The sequence below is a fragment of the Glycine soja genome, chromosome 10 (assembly GCF_004193775.1).
Source record: "Glycine soja cultivar W05 chromosome 10, ASM419377v2, whole genome shotgun sequence".
In the NCBI taxonomy this organism is placed as follows: domain Eukaryota; kingdom Viridiplantae; phylum Streptophyta; class Magnoliopsida; order Fabales; family Fabaceae; genus Glycine; species Glycine soja.
Genome location: NC_041011.1, coordinates 9,962,007 through 9,989,129, shown reverse-complemented (window position 1 = coordinate 9,989,129; position 27,123 = coordinate 9,962,007). Strand labels below are relative to the sequence as shown.

General features: G+C 35.5%; 2 protein-coding genes across 2 annotated transcripts; both read left to right on the top strand.

Moving 5' to 3' along the window:
• Positions 1-1,269: 1,269 nt before the first annotated feature.
• Positions 1,270-3,060, top strand: LOC114371346. The gene is made up of 2 exons (XM_028328812.1): positions 1,270-1,691; positions 2,103-3,060. Exons 1-2 carry the CDS (start codon positions 1,270-1,272, stop codon positions 3,058-3,060), a joined length of 1,380 nt encoding a protein of 459 aa, XP_028184613.1.
• A 2,392-nt stretch (positions 3,061-5,452) lies between these two features.
• On the top strand, positions 5,453-26,443 carry LOC114372289 (protein virilizer homolog). Its single transcript, XM_028329774.1, has 28 exons — positions 5,453-5,723; positions 6,004-6,092; positions 6,767-6,890; positions 7,527-8,183; positions 8,326-8,694; positions 8,783-8,887; positions 9,070-9,252; positions 9,454-9,595; positions 9,697-9,878; positions 10,017-10,102; positions 10,198-10,246; positions 11,111-11,177; positions 11,280-11,752; positions 11,828-11,927; positions 12,723-12,856; positions 13,101-13,168; positions 13,247-13,463; positions 13,619-13,834; positions 13,945-14,100; positions 14,190-14,243; positions 14,398-14,609; positions 14,691-14,760; positions 14,942-15,261; positions 22,906-23,089; positions 23,175-24,536; positions 24,682-25,443; positions 25,569-25,640; positions 26,005-26,443. Exons 1-28 carry the CDS (start codon positions 5,649-5,651, stop codon positions 26,023-26,025), a joined length of 6,549 nt encoding a protein of 2,182 aa, XP_028185575.1. The 5' UTR covers positions 5,453-5,648; the 3' UTR covers positions 26,026-26,443.
• Positions 26,444-27,123: the final 680 nt, after the last annotated feature.

The following is a 27,123-nucleotide window of genomic DNA, read 5'->3' as shown; positions in this document are numbered from 1 at the left end:
GAAACGTAAATGAAAGTAGAAGAAGAAGCAAGAACGAAATTGTAATTAGAAGCAGAAAATGGAAAATTGCATTAAGAACGAAAACAGTAGCCTTAGAACAGAAAAACGTAAAAACCTAAAACAAAAGCTCTGAATAATAAAATAGCATAACAGAATGCCATCTCACGAATCCCAAGGCTGCTATTTAAAAAGAGTCACTCAAAGTCACTGGGCCTTATTACAATACTCTGGCCCAAAACGAAATAAACACTAAACCACATAAAATAAAATTGCGAAATTTCCTAGTTAAAAATTAACTAAGGTAAGCGCTGCTTTATTTGCCCTCTTCAAGTCCACAACCAAAATCCGGATTAAGCCCAATGTTTCATTAATTCCTGAAATTAGATTAAAAACATCAAATTAGCTAAATGAGACCAAATAATAAAACTGCCTAATTAATTGATAATTAAGACCAATCAGTAATTAAAATGGTGCAAAAAGGGTTTAGAAAATAGAAGAAAATGATGGCACATCAGAGACAAAATGCTATTCAAGGGCTCTTCATAAATGGCGTGTGGGTGCATGATCCTAGCAGTGTAAAAAATGCAACTCTCCACTATTTCAAAAGTAGATTTGCTGAGGAGAATACTAGTAGGTCAACCCTAGATGCTGTACAGTTTCCTTCTCTTCCTCAAAGAGAAAAGGAAAGTCTTGTAGCTAGATTTTCAGAAGTGGAGATTAAATCAGCTGTGTGGGATTGTGGTGGGGATAAAAGTCCTGGTTCGAATGGACTAAATTTCAACTTAATTAAGCTTTTTTGGGAGACTTTGAAACTTGACTTTATAAGGTTCATGGATGAGTTTTACATTAATGGCTCCTTTCCAAAAGGCAGCAATGCATCATTTATAGCTCTCATCCCAAAGATCAAAGACCCTCAATCTCTTAATGACTATAGACCCATATCTCTCATTGGATGTGTCTATAAAATTGTGGCCAAAATTCTGGCTAAAAGGTTGGCCCTCGTGCTGTCTCATCTTATTGATGAAAGGCAATCAACGTTTATGAAGGGGAGACACATCCTCCATGGTGTATTGATTGCCAATGAAGTTATAGCTGAGGCCAAATTAAGGAAAAAACCTTGCATGGTCTTCTAAGTGGATTTTGAAAAGGCATATGACTCGTTTTCTTGGGATTTTCTAGATTATATGTTGATGAGGATGAGCTTTTGTGAAAGATGGAGGAAATGGATTAATGTATGTATGTATTCAGCAACAATATCCATTTTAATTAATGGAAGTACTTCTCAGGAATTTGTCCCTAAGAGACTTAAGGCAAGGTGATCCCCTTGCACCTTTGCTATTCAATATAGTAGTGGAAGGCCTTACCGGGTTGATGAGATCAGCAGTAACAAAAAATCTCTTCAGCAGCTATCAAGTGGGAAAGAAAAAAGAGGAAGTTAATATACTTCAATATGCAGATGACACCTTGTTCTTTGGGGCTGCCACTAATGATAATGTTAGAGTTTTAAAGTGTATCCTGAAATGTTTTGAATTGGTTTCTGGTCTAAAGATAAACTACAATAAGAGCCAATTCGGGTGTCTGGGTAAATCTGAAGGCTGGTGTAGGGAAGCAACTTCTTTTCTCAACTGCAGTCAATTGGAATTTCCCTTTTCTTACCTTGGAATTCCTGTAGGGGTGAGCTCTAAATGCAGGTCTGTGTGGCAGCTTATTATTAGCAAGTTTGAGGCCAAGTTTGCAAGATGGAAGCAAAGAAATCTATCAATGGGGGGTAGAATAACCCTCATTAATTCAGTCTTAACAGCCTTACCCACTTATTTGTTGTCCTTCTTCAAGATTCCTAAACATGTGGTGCAAAAGATTGTATCTATTCAAAGGAATTTCTTATGGGGAAGTCACCAAGACTCCAACAAGATTCCTTAGGTGAGGTGGGACATAGTCTGTCTACCTAAGAGTAAAGGGGGGTTAGGGATCAAAGATTTAACTAAATTTAAGGAGGCTTTGCTTGCCAAATGGGGGTGGGAGTTGGCAAATAATCAGAATCAACTCTGGGCCAAAATTCTATTGTCTAAATATGGTGGATGAAAGAAACTGATTTCTGGTAGAAACAACAATGTAGCCTCTCCTTGGTGGAAAGATCTCAAGGTTGTCTTCCAGCAGCAGCAAATCAACACATTTTGCAATCACCTGAAGTGGAAGCTGGGATCGGGTGATAAAATTAGCTTTTGGAAGGATAAGTGGCTGCATGATAATCTGACTCTCCAACAGAAATACCCTACTTTGTATCAAATCAGTGGCCAACAGTCTTCTACAATCAACCTAATGGGGGAATTGGTAGCAGAGAGGTGGGAATGGAAGCTAAAATGGAGGAGGCATTTCTTTGACCATAAAATCCAACTGATAGTAGCTTTCTTGGCTGAGCTTGAAAATGTCCACATTACTCAGTCCAGCAGGGATTCCCTAATTTGGCAAGCTGACCCTAATGGTATTTATTCTACAAAGTCAGCTTATACACTGCTGCAGGAGGCTGATAGGGAGGTTCTTGAGGACAGTGCATCGAAGATAATTTGGTCCTTGCAAATCCCTCCACGAGCAACAGCGTTTTCATGGAGATTACTCAAAAATAGGATACCCACCAAGGCTAATTTGAGAAGACAGGTGGAGATGCCTTCATATAATTGCCCTTTATGTGAATCTGAAGAGGAAACTACTAGTCATGTTCTGTTCAGCTGCACTAAAACAAGGATCCTTTGGTGGGAGGCTATGAGCTGGGTTAATAAAGTGGGTCCTCTCCCCATAGAACCAAATAATCATTTCTTGCAGTTCTCACACTGGAATGCGAAAAGAAGCACAAACAAAAGATGGGAAGCATTATGGATAACACTGTCTATGACCATTTGGAAGCACAGAAACAACATGGTCTTCAATAACCAGCTCTTCATCCCCGAAAAAGTCATGGACGAAGCATTATTCCATACTTGGTCTTGGCTAAGGTGTATGGAGAAGGATTTTAATACCCACTTTAACCACTGGTCATCTAATTTGAGGGAGGAATTCTCTTAGGGGGGCTAACATATCCTATCATTGTATTCATTCTTATTTGGGCAGTGTTTTTCACTGCCTATGCTATATGTTGTACACTTCAGTACATCTAGTACTGACCCTTAATTATAATATACACTATCTTTTGCTGTGCAAAAAAAAAAAAAAAACATAAAGGTCACTTCTAATATTAATCCTCTACTTCTGTTAAATTTCTAGTTGTATATATTTTTCTTAATAACGTGTTTGGTTATGGAGAAGACAATACTATTCGTGAAGAAATTTAAAAAAAATAGTGTGGGTTTCACATCTTATTTTTTCTATTTTAATTTAAATATTTCTTCTTAATTCTCTTTTTTTTCTTTTTTTCTTTTTTACACAATCAAATCTAGTCTAATATCTTCTAATCATAACTACCTTTACCTCGAAGGCATTAGAAGTGAGTTTGAAATACAAATTTTTATTATAAGAACATGGACATAATGAAATTTGGAAGGAAATAAAGATTTAAATATATTTTTAATCCCTTAAATTTAGATTAAGTTTGTTTTTGGTTCCCTAAATTTAAAATTGGATTTTTAGATCTAGTAATTTTAAAAAAAATGTTTTAGTCCTTAAAGATTTTACTTTATGAAATTAATGAAATACAAGTCACTTGTATGATAATCCATTTTTATTTTGTATTCTTATTATTCTCTCTGGTCCTTTCTATAAGACTCAATCATATAATTCATCTGAATTTATCAAAGTGATTTGATTTAGTTGATGACAATAAATATGTCTTAAATTTATTTATTTATTCTTCAAAATTACCATTGTCATTAAAAAATTTCCCTCTCTTCTAATTATTTTTCATTACAATCTTTCTTTCAATTAGGAGAATTTTAGTCTAAAAATAATTAATGTAAAAAATATTTTAAAAAAACTTAAATGGTGAAAAATAACTGAAAAAAAGGATTATATTGGATTTTTTTCTTATAAAGGATTACATTGGATGTTATAAAAAAGACAAATCATTACTTTCAATTTGAGTTTTATAAATTTCATGACAATGTTTTTGTTTCAAGACATTCATTCTAACAATGTATAGACAAAATGGCTAAAATATATATTTTTTTTCTTTCAAATTATATGATTTAAAAGATCAATTTTAAATTAGAAGACAAAAGCAATCTTACCCTGAATTTAAAAACATATTTAAGTCATGAAGAGAAATACTTGTAATGATAGATTTCTAGAATTCATAAAAAAAAATGATAGATTTCTAGACTTAATTAGAAAGGATTTGGTACATGGAATGGAAATGTGCTCCTTCAAATTATAAGTTATGAGGATAAGAAGATCTAATTTAGTTGTTTGAACATGACACATAAGTTATTGTAAATTTTTTACCATCTATTTTTTATTTTCATAGATAAAAAAATTATGAAGACAAAAATAAATAGCGTGAATGAAATAATTAATAAACTTATTTAAAAATCAACGGAAGATTCTCTTGAAAAAGACATATATTTTGTCTAGAAAAAATTTAGAAGTGATTTTTTTATAGACTTGGACCTGGTATTGGTTCGGCTAGAGTACAAGGTCAAGCATCAACTTAGTGAGTCATCAAAGTTGCATGATCATATCTATATTAAACAAAATTAATTACATTAAACTTGTATACTTAAGATTTAAAGTTTAATAAAATTCAAGATCCATAGAAATATAGTTATGAACTTGTTTAAAATTTTGAGCATCCAACATATTTTTTTTTATAATTTGGTATATATAAACAACCTTACGTTTGGATTCAAAATATATATTATTGTTGTACAATGACAAACATAATCTAATATACACACAAATTAGTCAAGAAAAAATAAAAAATGACAATACCTTTATCATCTTAAATTTTAAAATGTGATTATATTTAGTAAAAAATATAAGCAAATTTACAAAAAGTACAAGTGTAACGTATAAATTTATTTAAAATTAACTAAATATTCTCTTGAAGAAGAATTATATTTTGTCTAAAAAAAAATTGTGAGTGTTTTTAATTTATATAGAGATAGAATTCATAACTCTATTTACCCAAATCACTTAATTTCACAAATAATTTTATTTTTTTGACATGTCAAACATATTGCAAGTCAATACTCTAATTTATAAAAAAATAGATTTGTTTTTATAATATTATACCTTTTCAATAAAAAATATTTATTTATTTTATTTCTTTCTACTTTTTTTTATTCGAGTTAACATCAACTAAGATAAGATTTTTTTTAGTGCAGCGACTTGCAATATTATTTTTTTATTCTCTCGGATTAATAAAAAAAGATAAGATTTTTTTAAAGAGGATTAAGATTTAAAAAAAAGATTATTAGTTTTGAATTCAACAACCAAAATGGTAACAATAAAAATAAAAAAAAAACACAAAATTTCCTTTCCCTCTCTCCTTAATCACCCTGTATCTGTCTCTCTCATTTTCGGAGGTCGGCGACGAGCGCTGAACCTTAAAACGAATCTGCATCAACTTGTAAGACTTTAGAGAGAGAGAGAGTTACCAACATAAACCCTTGAAATTTAAAAGTTTGCATGTTCCACTTTCTTTCGATCCCAATTTTCTCATGGGTCGACCTGAGCCATGCGTCCTCTTCGCCCAAAACTTCGTTCATACTCATCTCGACGAGTACGTCGACGAGGTAACGTCACTTTCCTACTTTCCTACTTTCACTTTCGTTTATCGCTACTTCGTTCTTTCAATTGCATTGCTCGGTAGACAATTTTTTTTTGAATGAATCGTTTTGGTTGAGATTTAAGCGCGGTTGGTGCTCTCGCTACTTGCTACTCTTCCTCACCGTAGTTATTGTGTGGATTAGAATGTGTTTTAGTGGGGGTACTGAGTTGGTGTTGCTGTTAGGGTTTGGGGGATTTTTTTTTTGTTGGGTATGAGACTAACTAAGAGTTGTTTCTTCCTTGCAGGTGATGTTTTCGGAGCCCATTGTTATTACTGCGTGTGAGTTTCTGGAACAGACTGCGTCATCAGCTGCTCAAGCAGTGACACTTGTTGGGTATGTTTTTTTTTTGTGTGTGTGTGTGGATTTTTGAAATTGGTTTGAAATGATAGAAGAATGGACTGAATGGTGTATAGATACTTGCTTGGTGTTGAGAGTTGGATTGTTTTGTTGTTCCTAGAATGGACACATTGTGTAATGGAATGTAGAAGAACACTTTATATACTCTTTGGGAGTGTTTGGAAGAGGTTATGGGAAGTTTATAGTATGTTTAGTTGGGCGTTTAACCCATTATAAGTGCGAATGAGACATGATGACCTTTTGGAGCTAGTTGTTCATTCTTTCATGTTAGACGTGAAAATTACATGATTTTAAAGAGAACGGGACGGGCTTCCGGACACCCACTTATTTGTGCTTATGAAAAGGGCTTATGACCTTATAAGTTTTTTTATAATCATATTTCAATATGTTTCATGCTGAATTGCTGATTGGTGAATGTTATCAAAATAAGCTTTTTTTAGCTTATTTCTGTAAGCTTCATGATTAAGCTTATGTCATAAGCCCTTGTGTGATAAGCTTAGAATAAGTGCTAAAATAAGTTGTTTACCCAGATTCACTCTTGTTGGTGTTGCTCATGCTTAATTAGTCCTAAGGATTATTTTGCATTTATGATTTTGGTTGACTGTTGAAGTTTTTGTATTAATTTAGTTAACTGCTGGTGACCTTTTCAGGGCAACTTCACCTCCATCATTTGCGATAGAGGTGTTTGTTCATTGTGAGGGAGAGACAAGGTTTAGAAGACTTTGTCAGCCTTTTCTCTATTCACACTCTTCGTCAAATGTACTAGAAGTAGAGGTATTTATGACATTTTAGATGATTTTCTAATCTGGCTCCTGGTTACTTCACAGTTTAAATCTTTACTTGTGCTGCTATTTCAGTTGGATTTGTTCAAAAGTATATCAATGTTGTTATATTTCTCAGTTTGATCTACTAATTGTATTATGCGGTTCTTGAGTTTTGAGTCTTTTTTTACTGATAGATGTAAAAAATGTTTCTTATGAAAAATAAATTGTGTATGCATTGTCCAATATAATAATTTAAGAATTAGTGTTTCAAAGATCTTTTGACATGAATTGATCTAAATATAATAATTTGAGTTTGATGATTAAGTGAAAATAATACAATTGAAATTTTGAGTATGTGTGGTTCCTGTTTGCTTACCATACATTTTAATGTATATTATTATTTTTCTTTCATTGATTTGCTAAAGATGTTTGGTGGATGCATTGTCCTCCTGATTTCTTACTAAATTGCCCAAGCTTCTGTTAGTACTAGTTTATTTTAGAAAAATAGTTGCTTTTTTTGCTAATTTCCCGAGTTTAATAAAATGATTATTTTAAAAAAAGTGGTTGCCAAACAGTCTATAATTATTTTTTTATCAGAAGGATTTATACTGTTATTGGTGTTTCAGTACTTCTTTCTCTTTCTCAGGCTGTTGTTACTAGTCATCTAGTTGTAAGGGGCAGCTATCGCAGTCTGAGTTTGGTTATATATGGCAACACAGCTGAGGATCTGGGTCAGTTTAACATTGATATTGATGACAATGCATTGACTGATCTTGTTGATTCTACTGAGGGGAAGCTTGAAGACCTTCCACCTGCATTACGCTCAACTAATTTTACAATTGATGATTCACGTTCATCTCTGAGGGTGTTGTCTATTCCAGTTCCTGCAACAGATATTTCTGTTGAAGTCAATCTTTTTCTACAGTTGATGTTAAAAATTTTGGAGTTTTCAGAGCTTGGGGATGCTGGGCATAAAATTGTAGATCCTGTAGTGTCTGCAATCACTTCTTACATTTCCAGTGACATATGTGAATCAATCGGTGGGAGATATCAGATGCAGAAGAGATCTGAGAATTTGGAAGAGTTGCACAGTGTTGTTAATGAGGGAAGAAAAGAGCTTCTAGAGGTTTATAAGGTTCTTCACAAAAAAATTAGGAGTGGATCTTCTGAGTGTTCACCAGATGCCAATTATCTTGAAATGGATGCTGAAATGTTGGATTCCAAAACTTTGGTGGATATGTTTAACCAGTACTTTCATTTTCAACGGCACTCTTCTTGTATAGGAGATCACTGCCTTTCTCAGGTAATATTTTGTTTTCTGGTCAAATCTTCTACCAGCATCTTCCTATTAGTTGAGCAAATTAGAATCATAGAAATGCATTTCCCACTTTATTGCTTATTTATTTGCTTATGTTTTTCTTTTCCCCTCATATGCTTTACTGCAGAGTGAGCATGCCCTATTAATATTGAGCATGGCTTATTTGCTTTGTTCTGGTAGAGAGAGTGGCTTTCAGTTTGTTAGTAGTGGGGGAATGGAGCAGCTTGCAGTGTTTTTTTCCAAGGATTGGCAAAATTCTACTACTATTATGCTACTGCTTCTTGGTGTTGTAGAGCGGGCTACTAGGTATTCAGTTGGATGTGAAGCCTTTTTAGGTTGGTGGCCCCGGGAAGATGAAAATATACCCTCTAGTATCAGTGAAGGTTATAGTCATTTGTTGAAGTTGATATTGTCAAAACCTCGTCACGATGTTGCTTCTCTTGCAACCTATTTGCTTCACCGCTTACGATTTTATGAAATTGCTTCAAGATATGAGGTATTACTTCCATGATTGTGCTTGAAATAAATGTTTCTTTGCATTTCTGAACTTCATCTTTATCTTGTAGTAATTTAATTTTTGCCAGTCTGCAGTTCTTTCTGTGCTGGGAAACATCGGTACTGTTGGCAGGGTTACAGATGTTACACTGAATATGCTCAGTTCTGCTGAAATTCTGCTCAGAAAGCTCCTGGTCAGTTTTAATTCAATATAGCTTTCGCAGTATTAGAAACTAGTAGTATGCAGAATTTTATTTTATTTTTCCACACTACATAGATAGTTTTATTTCTTTTGATTTCGTAGTAGTAATTTGTAAATTGTAATTTAACTTTAAATAAGTTTATTGTTAATGTTTGTTGACAAGTACTAATGCAGAAATTGATAAATTCACGTGGTCCAATTGAAGATCCTTCTCCCATAGCTTGTGCAAGCAGATCACTTATTACTGGTCAAACAGATGGATTGTTGTCATATAAAACAACTTCCAGCTTGATTAGCTCTTCAAGTTGTTGCTTTTCAGATTGTGATATTGATTCCCATTTATTGGGACTTTTGAAGGTATACCATCTGATTCGGGTTGCAGCTTGTTAAACTTAAACATCATGTGTCTCTATTAAGTGAAATCTGCATTCTTGTCTGTATATAAGTAAAGGAAGATGATATTTGAATGTGAGAGCTGGGCACTGATTTCTGTTTTTACAAGTATTGATTACACTCATGCTTTTAGTTATTCCTATTCTCATATTATCTTGGATGCAGGAGAGGGGTTTTCTTTCATTATCAACTGCATTGTTGTCATCATCTATACTGCGTGTGGAGAGTGGCCATGTAATGGAAATCTTCATGGATGTCACATCATCCATTGAGGCCGTGATTCTATCATTTCTTTTTTGTCGTTCAGGTTGGCTACAATTAACACACTCACACACTGTTTTCATCAATTATTAGAAAGAAGCAAGCGAAATATCAAGTAATTTGATTCACTTCCCCCTACCATTGTAGGCTTGATATTGCTATTGCAGGATCCTGAACTTTCTAGTACATTAATCCGTGCTCTTAGGGGCGGTCACCGAGGCAACAAGGAAGATTGTATTCCTCTTCGATATGCTTCCATTTTGATTTCAAAGGGTTTCTTTTGTAGTCCACCCGAGATTGGAATGATAATTGAGATACATTTAAAAATGGTTAGTTGAGCAACAAAAATATAATGTCCTCACACCCACTTTTTGCTGTGTTTCTCTTTCTGCTGCTTTTTCCCCCCTTAAATTTTAATTTTGTTTCTGGCTTGTATCTAATTGGGATAATTTCTATGCTTTCCCTAGGTTAATGCCGTTGATAGTTTGCTTTCTTTGAATCCGCAGTCGGAAGAGTTCTTATGGGTTGTCTGGGAACTCTCTATGCTCTCACGGTGCCAATTGCCTTATTCTTATTAAAATCGAAATCGAATCTTAAATATTGTGAACTCAGTTTAAGTTCTGAATTAAACCTGCTGATGATTTGTAGATCGGATTGTGGGCGCCAGGCATTATTGGCTTTAGGGAATTTTCCTGAGGTATGCACATAAATGGTTAGCTATTTTAGCTATAATAATACTGCATCAGGAAGCTTATGCTATATGATTGTATGATCTGTTGGCTTACTCACTGGATGACTGGATAATATTTTGCAGAGTAATATACTCATATATGTAAGGTGTGAATGTTTGGTCTTTTTTTTGGTATTTTACCAGGAGTTCTCTAACACTTCAATGTCTAAGGGTGTGTTTGAGTAAACAACTTTATTAATCGCTTATTCAATAAGTTCTTATCACATTAGAGATTGATAGGAGCCAGAGTCACAACCTATCAATTAAACTGTAAAAGATGCAACAATAACGGTAGGGAATATGTATTATTCATGGAATGAGGGAAATTACAGAGGAAGAAAATTCCTACTGCCACAGAGCAAGGCTCCTATAGAGAGCTACTGCTCTCTATCCATAACTAATATAATGATTTACCTCTGATACCCTCATGCACCCACAGCCTATATGCTAACCGAAAATCCCTATAACAGTTACTATTCTCTTTCTCTGCCAGCACAGCATCCCACCTCACACCTTCCTGACTTCCCTCTTTTGTCTCCTAGAGTAAACCTTCCACACCTTGGGTCCATGTGACATGCTGTACCATATGCTCTTTTGGGCCTGATAAATTGGGTTGGGCTCTAACATTTATGTCATGCTTAATGTGGTTTTTTGTCTATAAAATCAGTGCTAATATGCAGTTGCAGAAATTAGCTGTATATGCTACAGATGGCAGTTTCTGTTACAGATCTATATAACTGGAGTTTTTATTTGTGGTATTAGACATTTTAATATGTGATATATTGCTTATTTTCAGGCACTTATATAGTATGTTTCTTTCCTTTTCTGTAGGCTGTTTCCTTCTTAATTGAAGCTCTAAGTTCCATCAAGGAATCTGAGTCTGTTGGGAAAAGCAGCGGTAGTCAAGTCACTCTATTCTTTTTCTTATACACATACATGGTATTGACATGATTTCTTCATTAGTAGTCTAAATTGCTTGTTTTAACTCTACTGTATTCAGGATCTTCAGCGGTAAATCTTACAATATTTCACTCAGCTGCTGAGATCATTGAAGCCATTGTTACAGATTCCACAGCATCATCTTTGGGTTCATGGATTGGACATGCTTTGGAACTTCATAGGGCTTTGAATTTCTCCTCTCCAGGGTCCAACAGAAAAGATGCTCCCTCACGGTTGTTGGAATGGATAGATGCTGGCGTAGTATTCCACAAACAAGGGGGTATTGGTCTCCTGCGTTATGCTGCTGTATTGGCTTCTGGAGGAGATGCCCAGTTAACTAGTGTGCTAGTTTCAGATCTGACTGATGTTGAAACTGTTGTTGGAGAATCTTCCAGTTGCTCTGATATTAATGTCATGGAGAATCTCGGAAAGTTTATATCTGAAAAGTCTTTTGATGGTGTCACTCTTCGTGATTCTTCTCTGGCACAGTTGACTACTGCATTAAGGATTTTGTCTTTTATTTCTGAGAACCCAGTATGTTATAATCTATTTTGAATTATTCAACTTATAATTATATGTCCTTTCTTATGACAGTTTTAATCAATGCAGACTGTTGCTGCGACTCTCTATGATGAAGGCGCTGTAATAGTTATTTATGCCATTTTGGTCAACTGCAGATTCATGCTTGAGAGGTCCTCAAACAATTATGGTAAGTTAATTACAAATTTACAATAGATTGCCTATATGATTATGTTATCACATCAAATTATCCTACCTTCCCTTCATAATATTTGATATACATTACATACCAGGTTGTTGAGTTAATGTTATGAATAGTTTTCAATAAAATAGCTGTTTGACAGACATTTTATATTATCTTAATTTTTTAATAATCATAAATTTAAATGTTAATTCCGTTTACTAATGGTATTTGGTATTTTGGTTTACATAATGATAATTCCTCATTATATATTATTCTCTAATAAAATGCCGAATCTCTCGAAACCAAATGGACAATGATACTTGGATGAAGAGAGTAATTGAAAAGGCTGTTTTTTGTTCTTAAGCACATCATCTTTTGATAAGCAAGTACCCATTGATTGTTTTGAAGGTTTTGGTAAGTGGCCAAGTTCTGTGACAGTGTGCGGTGTAATTGATATGAACATCTGATTGAAGCAAAATGTAAATCGATGGTGTTTATTTACATCTTGCTGTTTTAAATATACTTTAGGTCTTTAGGGGTTAGATTGCATTTTTAGCTTCTGGTGTTTTTCCCATGATTTTTCAAGAGGTCTTAGCCATTTTTAGCATGCAGGGGGATTGGGAATCCTTGCTGCATTTTTAGTAACCCCATTTTGTTTGTGTTTTAGATTCTTTGCCCCAACTTTACTTGTACTTTCCTTATGTAACTTGTAATGCTTTTTTTTTTTTTTCTGTTATGAAATTTCATATCATCTATTTTTTCTAAAACTTAGCAAATGTAATTTTCCATATCATTGAACAGATTACCTTGTAGATGAGGGTACAGAATGCAATGCTACTTCTGATTTACTACTGGAACGTAATCGTGAGCTGAACATAGTTGATCTTTTGGTTCCTTCTCTGGTGCTATTGATTACACTACTTAAGAAATTACAGGTGTCTAATTTATTTATCTATATTATTATTATTATTGTTATTATATATATGTATGTATGTATGTATGTATGTATGCATGCATGTATGTTTTCTGCTTTCACCTTTCTCTGACCTTAACAATTTTTTTCCATAAACAAAAAAAAAAAAAAAATCTGAGATTCATCTGTTAGTGTTACAGTACCTTGGGCAACACAGGTTGATAATCATAGTATTTTTGATAGAGATGGTTTTGGTTGCATTTTAGGAAGCAAAGGAGCAACACCGAAATACAAAATTAATGAATGCTCTTTTACGATTGCACAGGGAAATAAGGTATCCATTAGTTCCTTTTTCTTTGCATCTGATTTTAGAGAATCTTACTTTATGCTGATCAAATCCTGGTCATTGCAGCCCCAAGCTAGCTGCATGTGCAGATGACTTTTCATCTCCATATCCTGATTATGCTATTGGTTATGGAGCTGTCTGTCATCTTGTTGCATCAGCACTTGCTTTCTGGCCAGAACATGGTTGGAGTCCAGGTCTTTTTCACACCCTTCTTGCCAGCGTTCAGAGTACTTCATTGTTGACTCTAGGTCCAAAAGAAACATGCAGTTTGCTCTATCTTTTGGTATGGCTATTCTATTTGAAGTTTTACTGTCCAAAGTTGTGTTGTTAGTGTTATTTCTTTAAATACTATATATTACTTGTGCTCATCCATTCTTCAAGAATTTTGGACTGTTTGTATGATTAACTCCTATGGTCTTATTTGCTTTCTATTGCAAGATTGATTTACTTCCTGAAGAAGATATATGGCTTTGGACTAGTGGAATGCCCTTGTTAACTGCACGAAGAATGTTAGCTGTGGGGAACATTTTAGGGCCTCAAAAGGAGAAGCATATCAACTGGTATTTGGAATCTGGACACCAAGAGAAGCTGGTTGGCCAGCTGGCACCACATCTCGACAAAATTGCCGAGATTATACAACATTATGCAGTTTCTGTACGTAGTTTCTGCCTAAATAATGAACTTCCAATTTTCTAATATGGAGTATGCATTGTTATAAAGTTTGCTTAAATGTTATTTTTGTGTTATTCTGCTTTTTTTGGCAGGCATTAGTGGTAATTCAAGATCTGCTGTGTGTTTTTGTAATTCGAATTGCTTGCCAAAATGCTAAGTATGCTTCCATGCTTATGGAACCGGTATTGTCATCAGTTATTCATCATGTGTCAGAATCATCATGTCCATCAGATACAGATGCATACAAGGTAAGATTCCTGTCTGCCCCTAAAATTTGGAGCTTGCAGTTCTTCCTTCTAGTTTAACATTTTGATGAGTTTTTCTTCTCTGTTTTCAGGTTTTGAGGCTTCTTGATTTTCTTGCGAGCTTGTTGGAGCATCCACTTGGAAAGGTAGTACTTATATTTTATCTGCTTTTTCCTTTGTTCTTGTCTCTTATGTTCATTAGGATTATTGTGATGAATCTAGTTTTATTAACTATTGTTGATTGTTGATAATAGTAGCTTGCAACTTTACATAATATAAAGCTGGTTTTCTCTCTGTCAGGGCCTATTGTTGAGGGAGGGCACTCTTCAGATGCTAACAAAAGTACTGGATAGATGTTTTGTTATTGTTGATGTTGATGGAAAGCAGATTCATGATAGAAGTTCTGCAAAATGCAGCTTTAATTTTTTTAGTTGGTGTCTCCCAATATTCAAGTTTATCATGCTTCTTTTTCATTCTGAAACTTCTCGACATTACCCCCGAAGACATGACTTGTGAGCAGTTTACATTCTTGTAAAAATTATGTTTTATTCAAGTTTGACAGCTAAGTGACAAATATTCTGGTGTTCTGGCAGTAAAAATTTTGAAAAATTGAGTGATGAAGATTGTGCCCTGATTTTACGATATCTTTTGAAGAGTTGTCAGGTGACTCTCTGATACTGTCTGTATATACTTTTGAAGATTGTGCCCTTTCTTCAGCATGTAAATTGAGCACTTGTCCTTGGGCAAAGGGGTGCCAAGATCATGGTCTTACATTAGTTTTAAATTTTAGTGTGCTTCTTTTTGTTGCTTTCTTAATGTTAACTAAGAATTCTTTTATTTCAAGGTTCTGCCTGTTGGAAAAGAGTTACTGGCTTGCCTTACAGCTTTCAAAGAATTAGCTTCTTGTGGTGAAGGTCAAATGGCATTTGGAGCTACTCATTTTGGTATCCACTCTCATGCTCTTGAACTTGAGCCTCGGAAAGATGATAGGAATGTAAATTATGTCTCTAGTGTAGCAGAATGGATAAAATGCCCCCCTTTACTTAGCTGTTGGATGAAGTTGTTGAGATCGATTGATACAAAGGAGGGTTTGTCAACTTATGCAATTGAGGCTGCCTACGCATTATCTGTGGGGTCCCTACAGTTTTGCATGAATGGAGACAGGTAAGTTTTTGTGTTTTGTTTCTGGATTGCTGCTTCTGATTAACTTCTAGAAATGTGCTTATGATAACATGATTTGAAAAAACATTTATTCCAACTCGTCTGTGCTCATATCCCGATGTAATTTTAGAATGGAGAAGTTGAAGTTATTAAAACATTTCCCTTCTCTTGTTTTCTGCTTCTTTTTGTGTAGTAGTGCTGATTTACAGAAGACAATTGTTGTTGGGTTAAATTAGGTAGTAACTGAAACCTGATTATTTTCTTTTTAAAAAATTGATAATTTGATATATTTTGGCATATAGAAGTTTTCAACTTAACTACACAAAGTGTGAATAACTGACTGATACTGAAGGTTATAATGATCCATCCTAATACTAAGTTGAACTTTTTGGGTTAAGCTTGTCATCAATTGTGAAAATTACAGTGTTCATACTTTGTTAAGAAGTGTACTGGAGCCGAAGGTATAAAATCTTCCTAAAATATATATGCACGAAAATTATTTTCAGTGAAAACTAATTGAATATGGAATCTTGCTAAAATATATATGCACGAAAATTATTTTCTATGAAAACTAATAGAATCACACTGTATTATATTATATATACAAAAACGTGTCTTTCAAGCAAAATAATTAATCATATATATTATTATAATATCATTTATATATAAATATTATGTTATTAGTGTAAATTATATTGCAATGAAAATATATCTATATAATATGATAAAACTAATAATATTATATTATTTTTAGTTATAAATATACCGAATTAATAAAAAATAATTATAAATATATTTTTATTAGTTATATATTTTATTATCTGTTATTCTCTTATTTTATTTACACCCAGTTTACTATTATTGTTCATTAGCATAAATTGTGTGTGGACAGGGATGGATCCACGTGTTCCGTCGCGGGGGCAATTGCTGCCACTAATTTTTTTTAATTTATATATGTATCATAAAAAAATAGTTATCATTCCTATAAGATATTATTTTTAGAATATATAAAAAAATATAGGAAATTGAAGAGTGTTATAATTATGTGTATCTATTGAGAGATTTTCTGTTGTTTAGCTTTCTTATTTTTCCTGCTTAGCTTGTTGTAGAAGACAGCAGTATGGCTTGTCTTGTCAAGCTGTCTCTATCTTCTTTGATGTATATATATGTTATTTTGAATGAAATAAAGTAAGCAAGTGAGAGAATAGTTCTTCCTCACTCTAGTCACAGCTTCAACTTGGCATCAGAGCTGAGTTCGTCCGCACCGTCGTCCGCCGCCGCCATCCGCCGCTGCGCCGCCGTCGTCGTCGCCATTTTTTCCGGCGACAAGCAGGGTTTGGTGCGCCTCGAGAAGCGCAACCCAACCCCACAAGTCGCGTGACCATCAGGTCACCCACGCGCCCTCGCCGTTCGCTGTTCTCACCGGCGCGGGGCCGCCACGCGCCGTCTTCCCGGCGCCGGAATTCGGCCAGACCAGTGCCTGTCACCTCGCCGGCGCGTCCTGAGGCCATTCCAGCCATCAGTTTTTGGTTTCGACACTGGGAACGTGTCGACCTTGCTCATCTCTCCGTTTTCTCTTAGGGTTTTGTGTTCTTGAGTAGAAATGGCTTCATCTGGTCTAGTTCTCTCCTTCTCTGGAACTCCAACCATCACAACAGCCAAACTCAACTGGAAAAATTATCTATCTTGGTCTGCTTCAGTGGAGCTGTGGTTTCTCGGCCGGTCACCATGACCACTTCGAGAAAGCTGCTGAGGAGGTTCCAATCGATAAAAGACCTGAATGGGAGAAGCTGGATTATCAGCTTTGTGCAGTTTAATGGCAATCAGTTGAGCCAGACGTTTTGGAGATCCTTAGATCATTCAAAACATGTTGTTCTTTCTGGAAGAAGGCTCGAGAAATCTTCGCCAATGATATTCAGAGTTTGTTTGATGCAACCATGAAGGTTACAGCTCTCAAGCAAGCCAACCACGATATGATTGCACACATAGGTAAAGCTCGGGCTGCAGTGGAAGAGTTGAAGAGGTTCCTTGTGGCTGACTCGCTGGAGGAAGTGAACAGAAAGCTGGATAAGTACTATATGGTTCTTATCTTGAGGAGTCTACATTCAGACTTTGATCATGTGCGTGATCAAGTCCTAGCTGGAGACCAAGTTCCATCAATGGACTCTCTCATCACTAGGCTGCTTCGTGTGCCTCATGCACTGAAAGAAAAAAATCCAGCTGAGGTAATGGAAACATCAGCCATGGTTGCATCTCGGGGGAGAGGGGGAGGACGGAACAGTAGAGGAGGTTGTAGTGGAAGAGGTGGACGTCCTCAATGCACATATTGCAAGAGGATGGGCCACACTCAAGAGAATTGTTACTCTCTGCATGGCTTCCCTGACAAAGTATCTGAAGCTGAAATCCGAGAAATCCAGCGGCCATGTTCCATCTTCCTCTGTACCATGTTATTCAACAGCATGTATTTCTCAATCTGTTGACTGTCCTAGTCCTTGGATACTTGATTCAGGTGCCTCTGATTATATTTCTGGTAACAGGTCCTCCTTTACATCCATTTCTTTTTCAAAAATTCCTCATCTTGTTACTGTAGCTAATGGTTCCAAAGTTGCAGCTCAAGGGAGTGGTCAAGTATCTTTATCTTCCTCATTGAAGCTGGATTTTGTTTTGTTTATTCCACTGTGTCCCTATAATTTAATTTCATTGAGTCAGTTAACTCGTTCATTAAAGTGTTCAGTAACCTTTACCGCTAATTCTTTTGTTATCTAGGAACATGGCACGGGTCGACTGATTGGAGAAGGACATGAATCACGAGGACTTTACTACTTGAAGTCCAACTTTTCTGTCTCCTGTTCAGCAACTTCAAATCCCAAGCTTTTGCATGATCGTCTAGGTCACCCAAGTCTACCAAAACTAAAATTGATGGTCCCTAGTTTGAAGAATCTTCGAGTCTTAGAATGTGAATCTTATCAATTAGGAAAACATGTTAGGTCATCTTTTCCACAAACTATTCAAAGATGTAATTCAGCTTTCTCTACCATTCATTCTGATATTTAGGGACCAAGCCGTGTTACATCTTTTGGTTTTCGATATTTTGTAACTTTTATTGATGAATTTTCTAGATGTACTTGGGTTTATTTAATGAAAGACAGATCTGAACTTTTGCCTATCTTCATGTCCTTCCTCAATGAAATTGAAAATCAATTTGAAAAAACAATTAAGATTTTCAGAAGTGATAATGCCAAAGAGTATTTCTCTCATGATTTCTCTTCTTTTTTTATCTTCAAAAGGCATTCTACATCAATCTACATGTCCCCATACACCACAACAAAATGGTATAGCGGAAAGGAAAAATCGTCATCTCCTTGACACCGCACGATCACTAATGTTAGCCTCTCATGTTCCTACACACCATTGGGGGGATGCGGTGCTTACTGCTTGTTTCCTAATTAACAGAATGCCTTTCTCTTTCCTTGATAATCAAATTCCTCACTCAATCATTTTTCCTGATGACCATTTATTCCATGTTCCACCTAAAGTGTTTGGCAGTACTTGTTTTGTCCATGATCTCTCCCCTGGTTTAGATAAACTCTCTGCCCGAGCAATCAAGTGTGTATTTTTAGGTTATTCACGTCTTCAAAAGGGTTACAAATGCTACTCTCCATCTACCAGGAGATACTATATGTCTGCAGATGTAACCTTCTTTGAAGACACACCCTTCTTTCCATCATCTACGGACCATTCTTCTTCCATCCAGGATGTTCTTCCGATTCCCTCTCCATGTCCTCTAGGTACCTCACACCAAGATGTCAGTGAAGTTCCATCCTCTCTAGCACATCCACCTGAAGTAGCTCCTCCACCACTTCTTACATATCAACGCAGGATACAGCCAGTTGGTTCTACAGTATCTGAAGATTCTCCTCCTGATTCTCATCCTTCCTCAATCAATCCTCAGGCCATGGATCCTGCCACTTCTCATCCGTCTGATTCAGACTGGCCCATTGCCATCCGCAAAGGTACTAGATCCTCTCGTAATCCTCATCCTATCTATAACTTTCTAAGCTATCATCGTTTGTCTCCTTCATATTCTTCCTTTGTTTTCTCTCTATCTTTGCATTCTGTTCCTTCTAATATTCATGAGGCACTGAGTCATCCTGGATGGCGACAGGCTATGATTGATGAAATGCAGGCTCTTGAACATAGTGGTACTTGGGAACTTGTTCCCCTTCCTCCTGGCAAGAAGGCTGTGGGTTGCAGATGGGTTTATACAGTTAAAGTTGGGCCTAATGGTGAGATTGATCGACTTAAGGCTCGCTTAGTGGCTAAAGGTTATACTCAGGTATATGGCCTTGATTATTGTGACACTTTCTCTCAAGTCGCCAAGATCACTACTGTGCGTTTGTTTCTTGCTATGGCTGCCATGCGTCATTGGCCCCTCCATCAGCTTGATATTAAAAATGCATTCCTTCATGGTGACCTTGAGGAAGAGATCTATATGGAGCAACCTCCTGGGTTTGTTGCTCAGGGGGAGTATGGTCTTGTGTGTAAGCTGCGTCGATCTCTCTATGGGTTGAAGCAATCCCCTCGGGCTTGGTTTGGTAAATTCAGTCATATTGTTCAACTCTTTGGGTTGAAACGAAGTGAAGCTGATCATTCTGTTTTTTATTGTCATTCATCCCCTGGGAAATGTGTTTATTTGATAGTATATGTTGATGATATAGTGATTACAGGGAATGATGCTACTAAGATTGTCCAGCTAAAGGAGCACTTATTCAGTCATTTCCAAACCAAAGACCTAGGGTATTTGAAGTACTTCCTTGGTATTGAGGTAGCTCAATCAGGAGTTGGTGTTGTGATCTCACAGAGAAAGTATGCTCTTGACATTTTGGAGGAGACAGGCATGCAAAATTGTAGACCTGTTGATAGTCCTATGGATCCGAATCTGAAGCTCATGGCAGATCAAAGTGAAATCTATCATGATCCCGAAAGATATAGGAGACTTGTGGGAAAACTAATTTATCTCACCATTACAAGACCTGATATTTCCTTTGCTGTTGGAGTGGTGAGCCAATTTATGCAAAATCCTCGTGTTGATCATTGGAATGCTGTTACACGTATTCTTAGATACATAAAGAGAGCTCCTGGACAAGGATTGCTTTATGAAGACAAAGGTAACACACAAATATCTGGATATTGTGATGCGGACTGGGCTGGATGTCCCATGGATAGGAGATCCACATCAGGATACTGTGTCTCCATTGGGGGAAATGTTATCTCTTGGAAAAGTAAGAAGCAAGCTGTTGTTGCTCGATCTAGTGCAGAAGCTGAGTATAGATCTATGGCTATGGTTACATGTGAACTTATGTGGGTTAAACAAATTCTTGAAGAGTTGAAATTCTGCAAAGTGATGCAAATGCAGTTATATTGTGATAATCAGGCTGCTCTTCACATTGCTTCAAACCCAGTCTTCCATGAGAGGACCAAGCACATAGAGATTGACTGTCACTTTATTCGGGAGAAGCTATTGTCCAAAGAGATTGTCACTGAGTTCATTAATTCTAATGATCAGCCAGCTGATATTTTGACTAAGTCCTTAAGGGGGCCTAGGATTCAGTTTATATGTTCCAAGCTTGGTGCATATGATTTATATGCTCCAGCTTGAGGGGGAGTGTTATAATTATGTGTATCTATCGAGAGATTTTCTGTTGTTTAGCTTTCTTATTTTTCCTGCTTAGCTTGTTGTAGAAGACAGCAGTATGGCTTGTCTTGTCAAGCTGTCTCTATCTTCTTTGATGTATATATATGTTATTTTGAATGAAATAAAGTAAGCAAGTGAGAGAATAGTTCTTCCTCACTCTAGTCACAGCTTCAACTAAGAGAATAAATTTATACTAAGTTTACTATTTTATCCTTTTAATTTTTAGATTTAATTATTATTTTGGTCTTCTAATTTATTTTTTAGGTTCAATTTGGTCCCTTTAGTTTTAAAAAGGTTCAATTAGGTTCTTTATTTTTTAAAATGAGTTCAATTTGATTGCATTTTTCTACCATCATCTCCAAATATTTTCTAAAAGTGAGACTAAATTGGATCCATTTTAAAAAATAAAGACCTAATTAGAAATTTTAAAAATAAAGGGAATGAATTGAATCTAATATATATAAATTAAGGGATCAAATTGAACCTTTTAAAAATAAAAGGAATAAATTGAACCTAAAAAAATTAGAGGGCCAAAATAATAACTTAATTTTTAATACTCCATTTCCTCTAATATACATTCAACGGAGTACAATGATTCATTTACTAACTTATACTACTACATGTTTTTGTTTGAGTGATTTCATCCTGATTCCCAAATAGAGCAAGAAATGGATTAACAGAATGTCATTTAAGATGCTTCTCTGCTATTAATTTTGTGAAGAATAGAATGCCCAATCACATGGGAGAAGATGAATGATTGAATGATTGTTTCGTTACATATATAAAGAAATATTTTTTATAATATTGACAATGAAACAATCACATTGTTTTCAATGAAAATACATAAAGGACAATTGTAATTTGTTGAAGTTTAAGTATTTTAAATTATTCTTTTGTCATTACATTGTGTATTTTGTAAAAACCTACGATATTTTTCTTTTATAGAAATATTATAAATTATTTCTTGCCGCTACTAAAAAAAATTCCTGGATCCGTCCCTGTGTGTGCATGTATATGTATGTATAATTTTTATTATCTTTTATGTAAATTGAAAGCACATATTATGAAATAATTCCTTTGTATATATATGTGATTTTCTTAATTTCATATGCAATTAAAATGTTATTATAAGTATTACTTTTTCATTTTACTTTTTAGATAAATTATTCTAAAATATATCTGGAGAAGAAAAATAATAGGACATAAACAATCATTTGAAATGTAAAGTTAAAGTTTCTGTTGTTGTTTGTTGTCTGTTTTTAGTAGTTACAAGTTTGTCTTTAATTTTGAATTTTTTAATACTGCGTATTTATGCAAGTTTATAATAAATTATTTAATCCATATCTAAACTCAGTGTAGTGGTCATATCTAAACAATTTTTAGGGATTGACTCTATGTACTATTATATGGGATTGATAACTATGTATAGATCCTAAAGAATAGTGAGAGACAGTGCTTCAATTTTATGGTATTTGGTCAGAGTCACTGGTTTTAAAAAACACCTTAAATTACTGTATATTTGCCATCTATGTTCTCAATGTAACTAAAGGCCAATTTCAGAACTCTGAAAACCCAGAATACAATTGGTACAAGATAAAACCTTGTTTAGATTATGCACCATCACATTCTTGGTTGTGTCAATAGTATCCCATTCTTAGTGGAAAAAAAATCTTTTTGTAGCCTTGTAGGTGTATTTTCATAAGGTGAACTTAAGGTGAAACAACATTTTGAAATTTGAACCTATATTATCTATATTTGTGAAGAAGTGGCAATAAAAGGATTAAATATTACAAAAAATAGATTTCTGAAATTTTGATTTTATCTCTTGATATCCCAAGGTTCTTAGCATTGAAAAGAAGGCAATGATGTATATGAAAATTTCTCTGTACTTTTTTTTTTGTTATTCTTTTAGATCATGTAGCAGGATAATTTACAGTTTCTTTCTTGGTTAGTTTGAATTCCGACAGAGTTGTTGCACTGAAGTACCTCTTTGGGATTTCCGATGATATGACAAGATCAGTTGTCTTTCCTGAGGAAAATATAAATTACATACAAGAATTTAGTGCTCTGTTAAGTTCCAAAGCTTCTATGGATGACTGTTTGGTTACCTCTCACTCACAAATCCCATTATATCAGGTATAAATCCATTTGAGCACAGCTTCTTCTTTCATAGTTTTTACCTTATTACTCTGTAACTTCTGCTTCTAATTTGTGATGTAAGGTTTCCGAGTCAGTTAAGTCATTGTCATTAGTATTGGAAAGGCCTGTTGATTCCATGAAGCTAGAAGATGTTGTTTTACATCAAAATGAAGTTCTAGTTTTTTCAAAGACACATCAGTTGCTTGAAAACAGTGTTGAGAAGATTGATGATCATCTTTATGTTGGTGGACTTGGTGACAAATTTCTTTGGGAATGTCCAGAAACATTACCGGATAGATTAACACAGACAAATCTTGCTGCCAAGAGGAAGCTTCCATCAATGGATGGTCCTGTAAGGCGAGCTAGAGGAGAAAGTTTTCAGGCTGATATGTCTTCTCAAAATGTTTTTTCACGGGGTGTAGCACAGTCTGCTGTTTCTTCTGGTCCTACACGTAGGGATGCCTTCCGGCAGCGCAAGCCAAATACCAGCAGACCACCTTCTATGCATGTGGATGATTATGTTGCAAGAGAGAGAAATGTTGAAGGGGTTACTAATGTAATATCAGTGCCACGAGCAGGATCTACTGGTGGGAGACCTCCATCCATTCATGTAGATGAATTTATGGCAAGACAGAGGGAACGGCAGAACCCTTCAGCAACAGTTGTGGGAGAGGCTGTTGGACACCTAAAAAATGCTTCTCCTGTGAAACCCACAGATACGGAGAAGTTAAACAAATCTAAGCAATTGAAAACAGATCTTGATGATGATCTTCAAGGAATTGATATAGTTTTTGATGGAGAGGGGTCTGACCCTGATGACAAGTTGCCATTCCCTCAGCTGGATGATAACTTACAACAGCCTGCCCCAGCTATTGTTGAACAAAGTTCTCCTCACTCAATTGTTGAAGAAACAGAAAGTGACGTTGTTGATAGTAGTCAATTTTCTCAAATGGGTACTCCATTAGGATCTAACATCGATGAAAATGCTCAAAGTGAATTTTCTTCAAAGATGTCTGGTTCACGTCCTGATATGTCATTAACTCGTGAATCAAGTGTTTCTTCAGACAGGAAGTCTGCTGAGCAGCTTGATGACTCGAAAAATGTTCAAGCTAGGCCCTCTGGCAGATATGATTCTGTAGCATCAAATACTTCATTTCCAATGTCTCTTTACAATAATCCATCCGCATCTATGCAATCACCAGCTGATTCAAGGATGGTTTCCCAAAATTACTTGTTAAAGACCAGTCCTCAACATGGTGGTATTGCTTCTGGTTCTCAAGGACTGTATGACCAAAGGTTTATGCCCAACCAACCTCCTTTACCACCCATGCCACCTCCACCTACAGTCTTGCCTGTAATATCGCATGCTTCAGATTCAGTTCCTGGTCATTCATCTCCATATGTTAATTCTCCAGCAGGCACACAGCGTCCTGTGGCATTCCAAGTGAGGAACCTTCCCTCCTTGTTATTTAGTTATTTCCTCCTTTTCTGGTTACTGCTGCAGTCATATGAATCTTCTTTTTCTCATGTGTTCTTTTTTGTCCTGGATAAGCACCTACTACTTTTATAATTCTTCCTTGCACTTGCAGGTTCAGTTAGACTATTCATCACCATTCAACAATGGTTCAACTGCTGCATCTTCTGTTCCTGTGCCAGATTCAAAATACTCCAGGACTTCTGTGTCTTCCCCTGGTGGACCTAATAGAATTGCTCCTCCCCTACCTCCTACACCACCTCCTTTTGCATCTAGTCAGTATAATTTACCCATTGTTAAGGCTTCAGCCTCCCAACCTTCTATGTATAATCAGACAAGTATTGGGGCCACTGAACTTTCCCAGGCCTCCATTGCATCTTCAGGAGCCAGATTGTCATCCTACCCAAATCCCTCAATGATGTCTGTGGGCTTTAGTAGGCCAGCTTCCATGCCATTGACTATGTTTGGCAACTCCCTAAATCAGCAACAGACTGAGAACCAGCCCAGCATGTTACAAAGTGTCTCTGTTCCTCCATCTTCCTTTCAGTCGATGCATTCAGTTTCTCAGTTGCAGCCACCCCAGCTTCCACGCCCACCACAACCACCTCAGCTCCTTAGGCCGACTGTTCAAGCTTTACAGCAGTTGGAGCAAGGGATGGGTTTGCAAAGCAATGTTCAAGTGCATCAATTACAGATGCTGCAGCAGTCTCAGGTTCCTTCAATGCAGACTAATTACCAAACCCAGCAGCAACAGTTTTCCCATGAGCAGCAGCAGCAAGTTGAATATACTCAACAGCCAGGGAATTGTCAATCACAGCAGCAACAAGATGCAGCAATGTCATTACACGAGTATTTCAAGTCTCCAGAGGCCATTCAGGTATTTTCTAATTGTAATTCATTTTTGGGAGGATGCATACCATGCATAATTTCTGTTTTAGCCAGATGGACAATTTGATTACTACTATTTTTAATGTTAATCATTTTACTCTTCTGAACTGGCAGTCTTTATTGAGTGATCGGGACAAACTTTGCCAACTTTTGGAGCAGCATCCGAAATTAATGCAGATGCTTCAGGTTGTTCTTCTTGGGATTTATTTCACAGATCTTTTGTTTGTTTGTTAGTGGTTTTCTTTTATACCTATTGAATAGTGTCCAGATTCTTTTTTTTGTCCATACATTTCTTGTTAGTGTCGTTAGTTGTTCGTGTTAGTGGTTTGGAATGGTAAACTGCGGAAATAGTCGGAAGGTTTTCTTGTCTGTTGGTTATGTATAACTTTACTGTTCTCACTTCCCAGCATTCTTAGTATTTAATGACAAAATTATTAGACATATCTTCTATCTACATAAATTCCTTTTTCAAAAAATGTGATGGTTTATTTATCATTTTTATTTTCCTGCTCTGAAACATGGATTAAAATTGTTTCTTTCTTTCATGCAGGAAAGATTGGGCCAACTGTAGCCGCATAATGATGACCAAGTAGACTGTAGAAGCATGACTTTGCCGAATTTATATGTCTGTAAATGTTCATTCATTATCCAAATGATGAGTTGCGCTGATGCTTATGCCTCAGGGCATTGAAATTTTGCTCATATGTACTTTTTTGGTCCTGTTTTTTTTATTTTATTTTATTTCAATGAGCAGAATATTGATGGCCAATATTATGGTTGGAGAGTGGCTTCTGATGAGAAGCTTGAGTGGGGATGTTTACATTGAAGTCACTGGGGGCAGTGGTCCAACTGTTAATTACTGGTACAATCATTATGCCGTTTGTTGTATTAAATGTTGTACAGGTATAGCTCCTGGACGGGTCTGGGTTGGTTAAAATTGGAACTCAGTGAATAATGATCATTATGCATTATTATTTGTTTTACTTTAATTTCAAGATGTAGGTGAGGACTTAATTGATTTCACAAGGGAATTATAAAATTATTGTTATACTACAATTTGAAATTTTCTCTGTACGATAAAATGGTTGTTGAAAGGGAAGATGAAAACAAGGGTTAAGAGATGACGGGAAGGAGGGAATGGAAGAAAATGGTCAATGGAAAACTTTAAATTTAGTCTGTTTTATTTGACGAGTGAAAATATATGAATAGATGATTATTAGTTTATTAGAGTAAAAGGGCAAAATATGTGATATATGTTTTGGATTAGATGGCTTGAGTTGATTTAAACTTGTCTTAATCTAACATCACTGAGACGGTAAAACCTATATATATATATATATATATATATATATATATATATATATATATATATATATATTTTTTTTTTTTAATTTGGGGACAAATCAAATACAAGAGCTTGGTCTCAGGTTGAGGGATAGGGTCACATCTTAACAATTAAACCTTGGAATTGGAGGTTAAGTAAATCTTGTCTTCGTATCTACTTGATTGTTTTTTTGTTTGAATTTGAAACTTCATTTTTTATGTGCTACACAGTATTTTTCCATGCTAACATTAACACACACAAATTTGGTTTAAATTTTTTAGAATTTAATGCTCATGCAATGATAGTTTAAATTTTGATTGTGATTGAATGATAGTGTTAGATTAT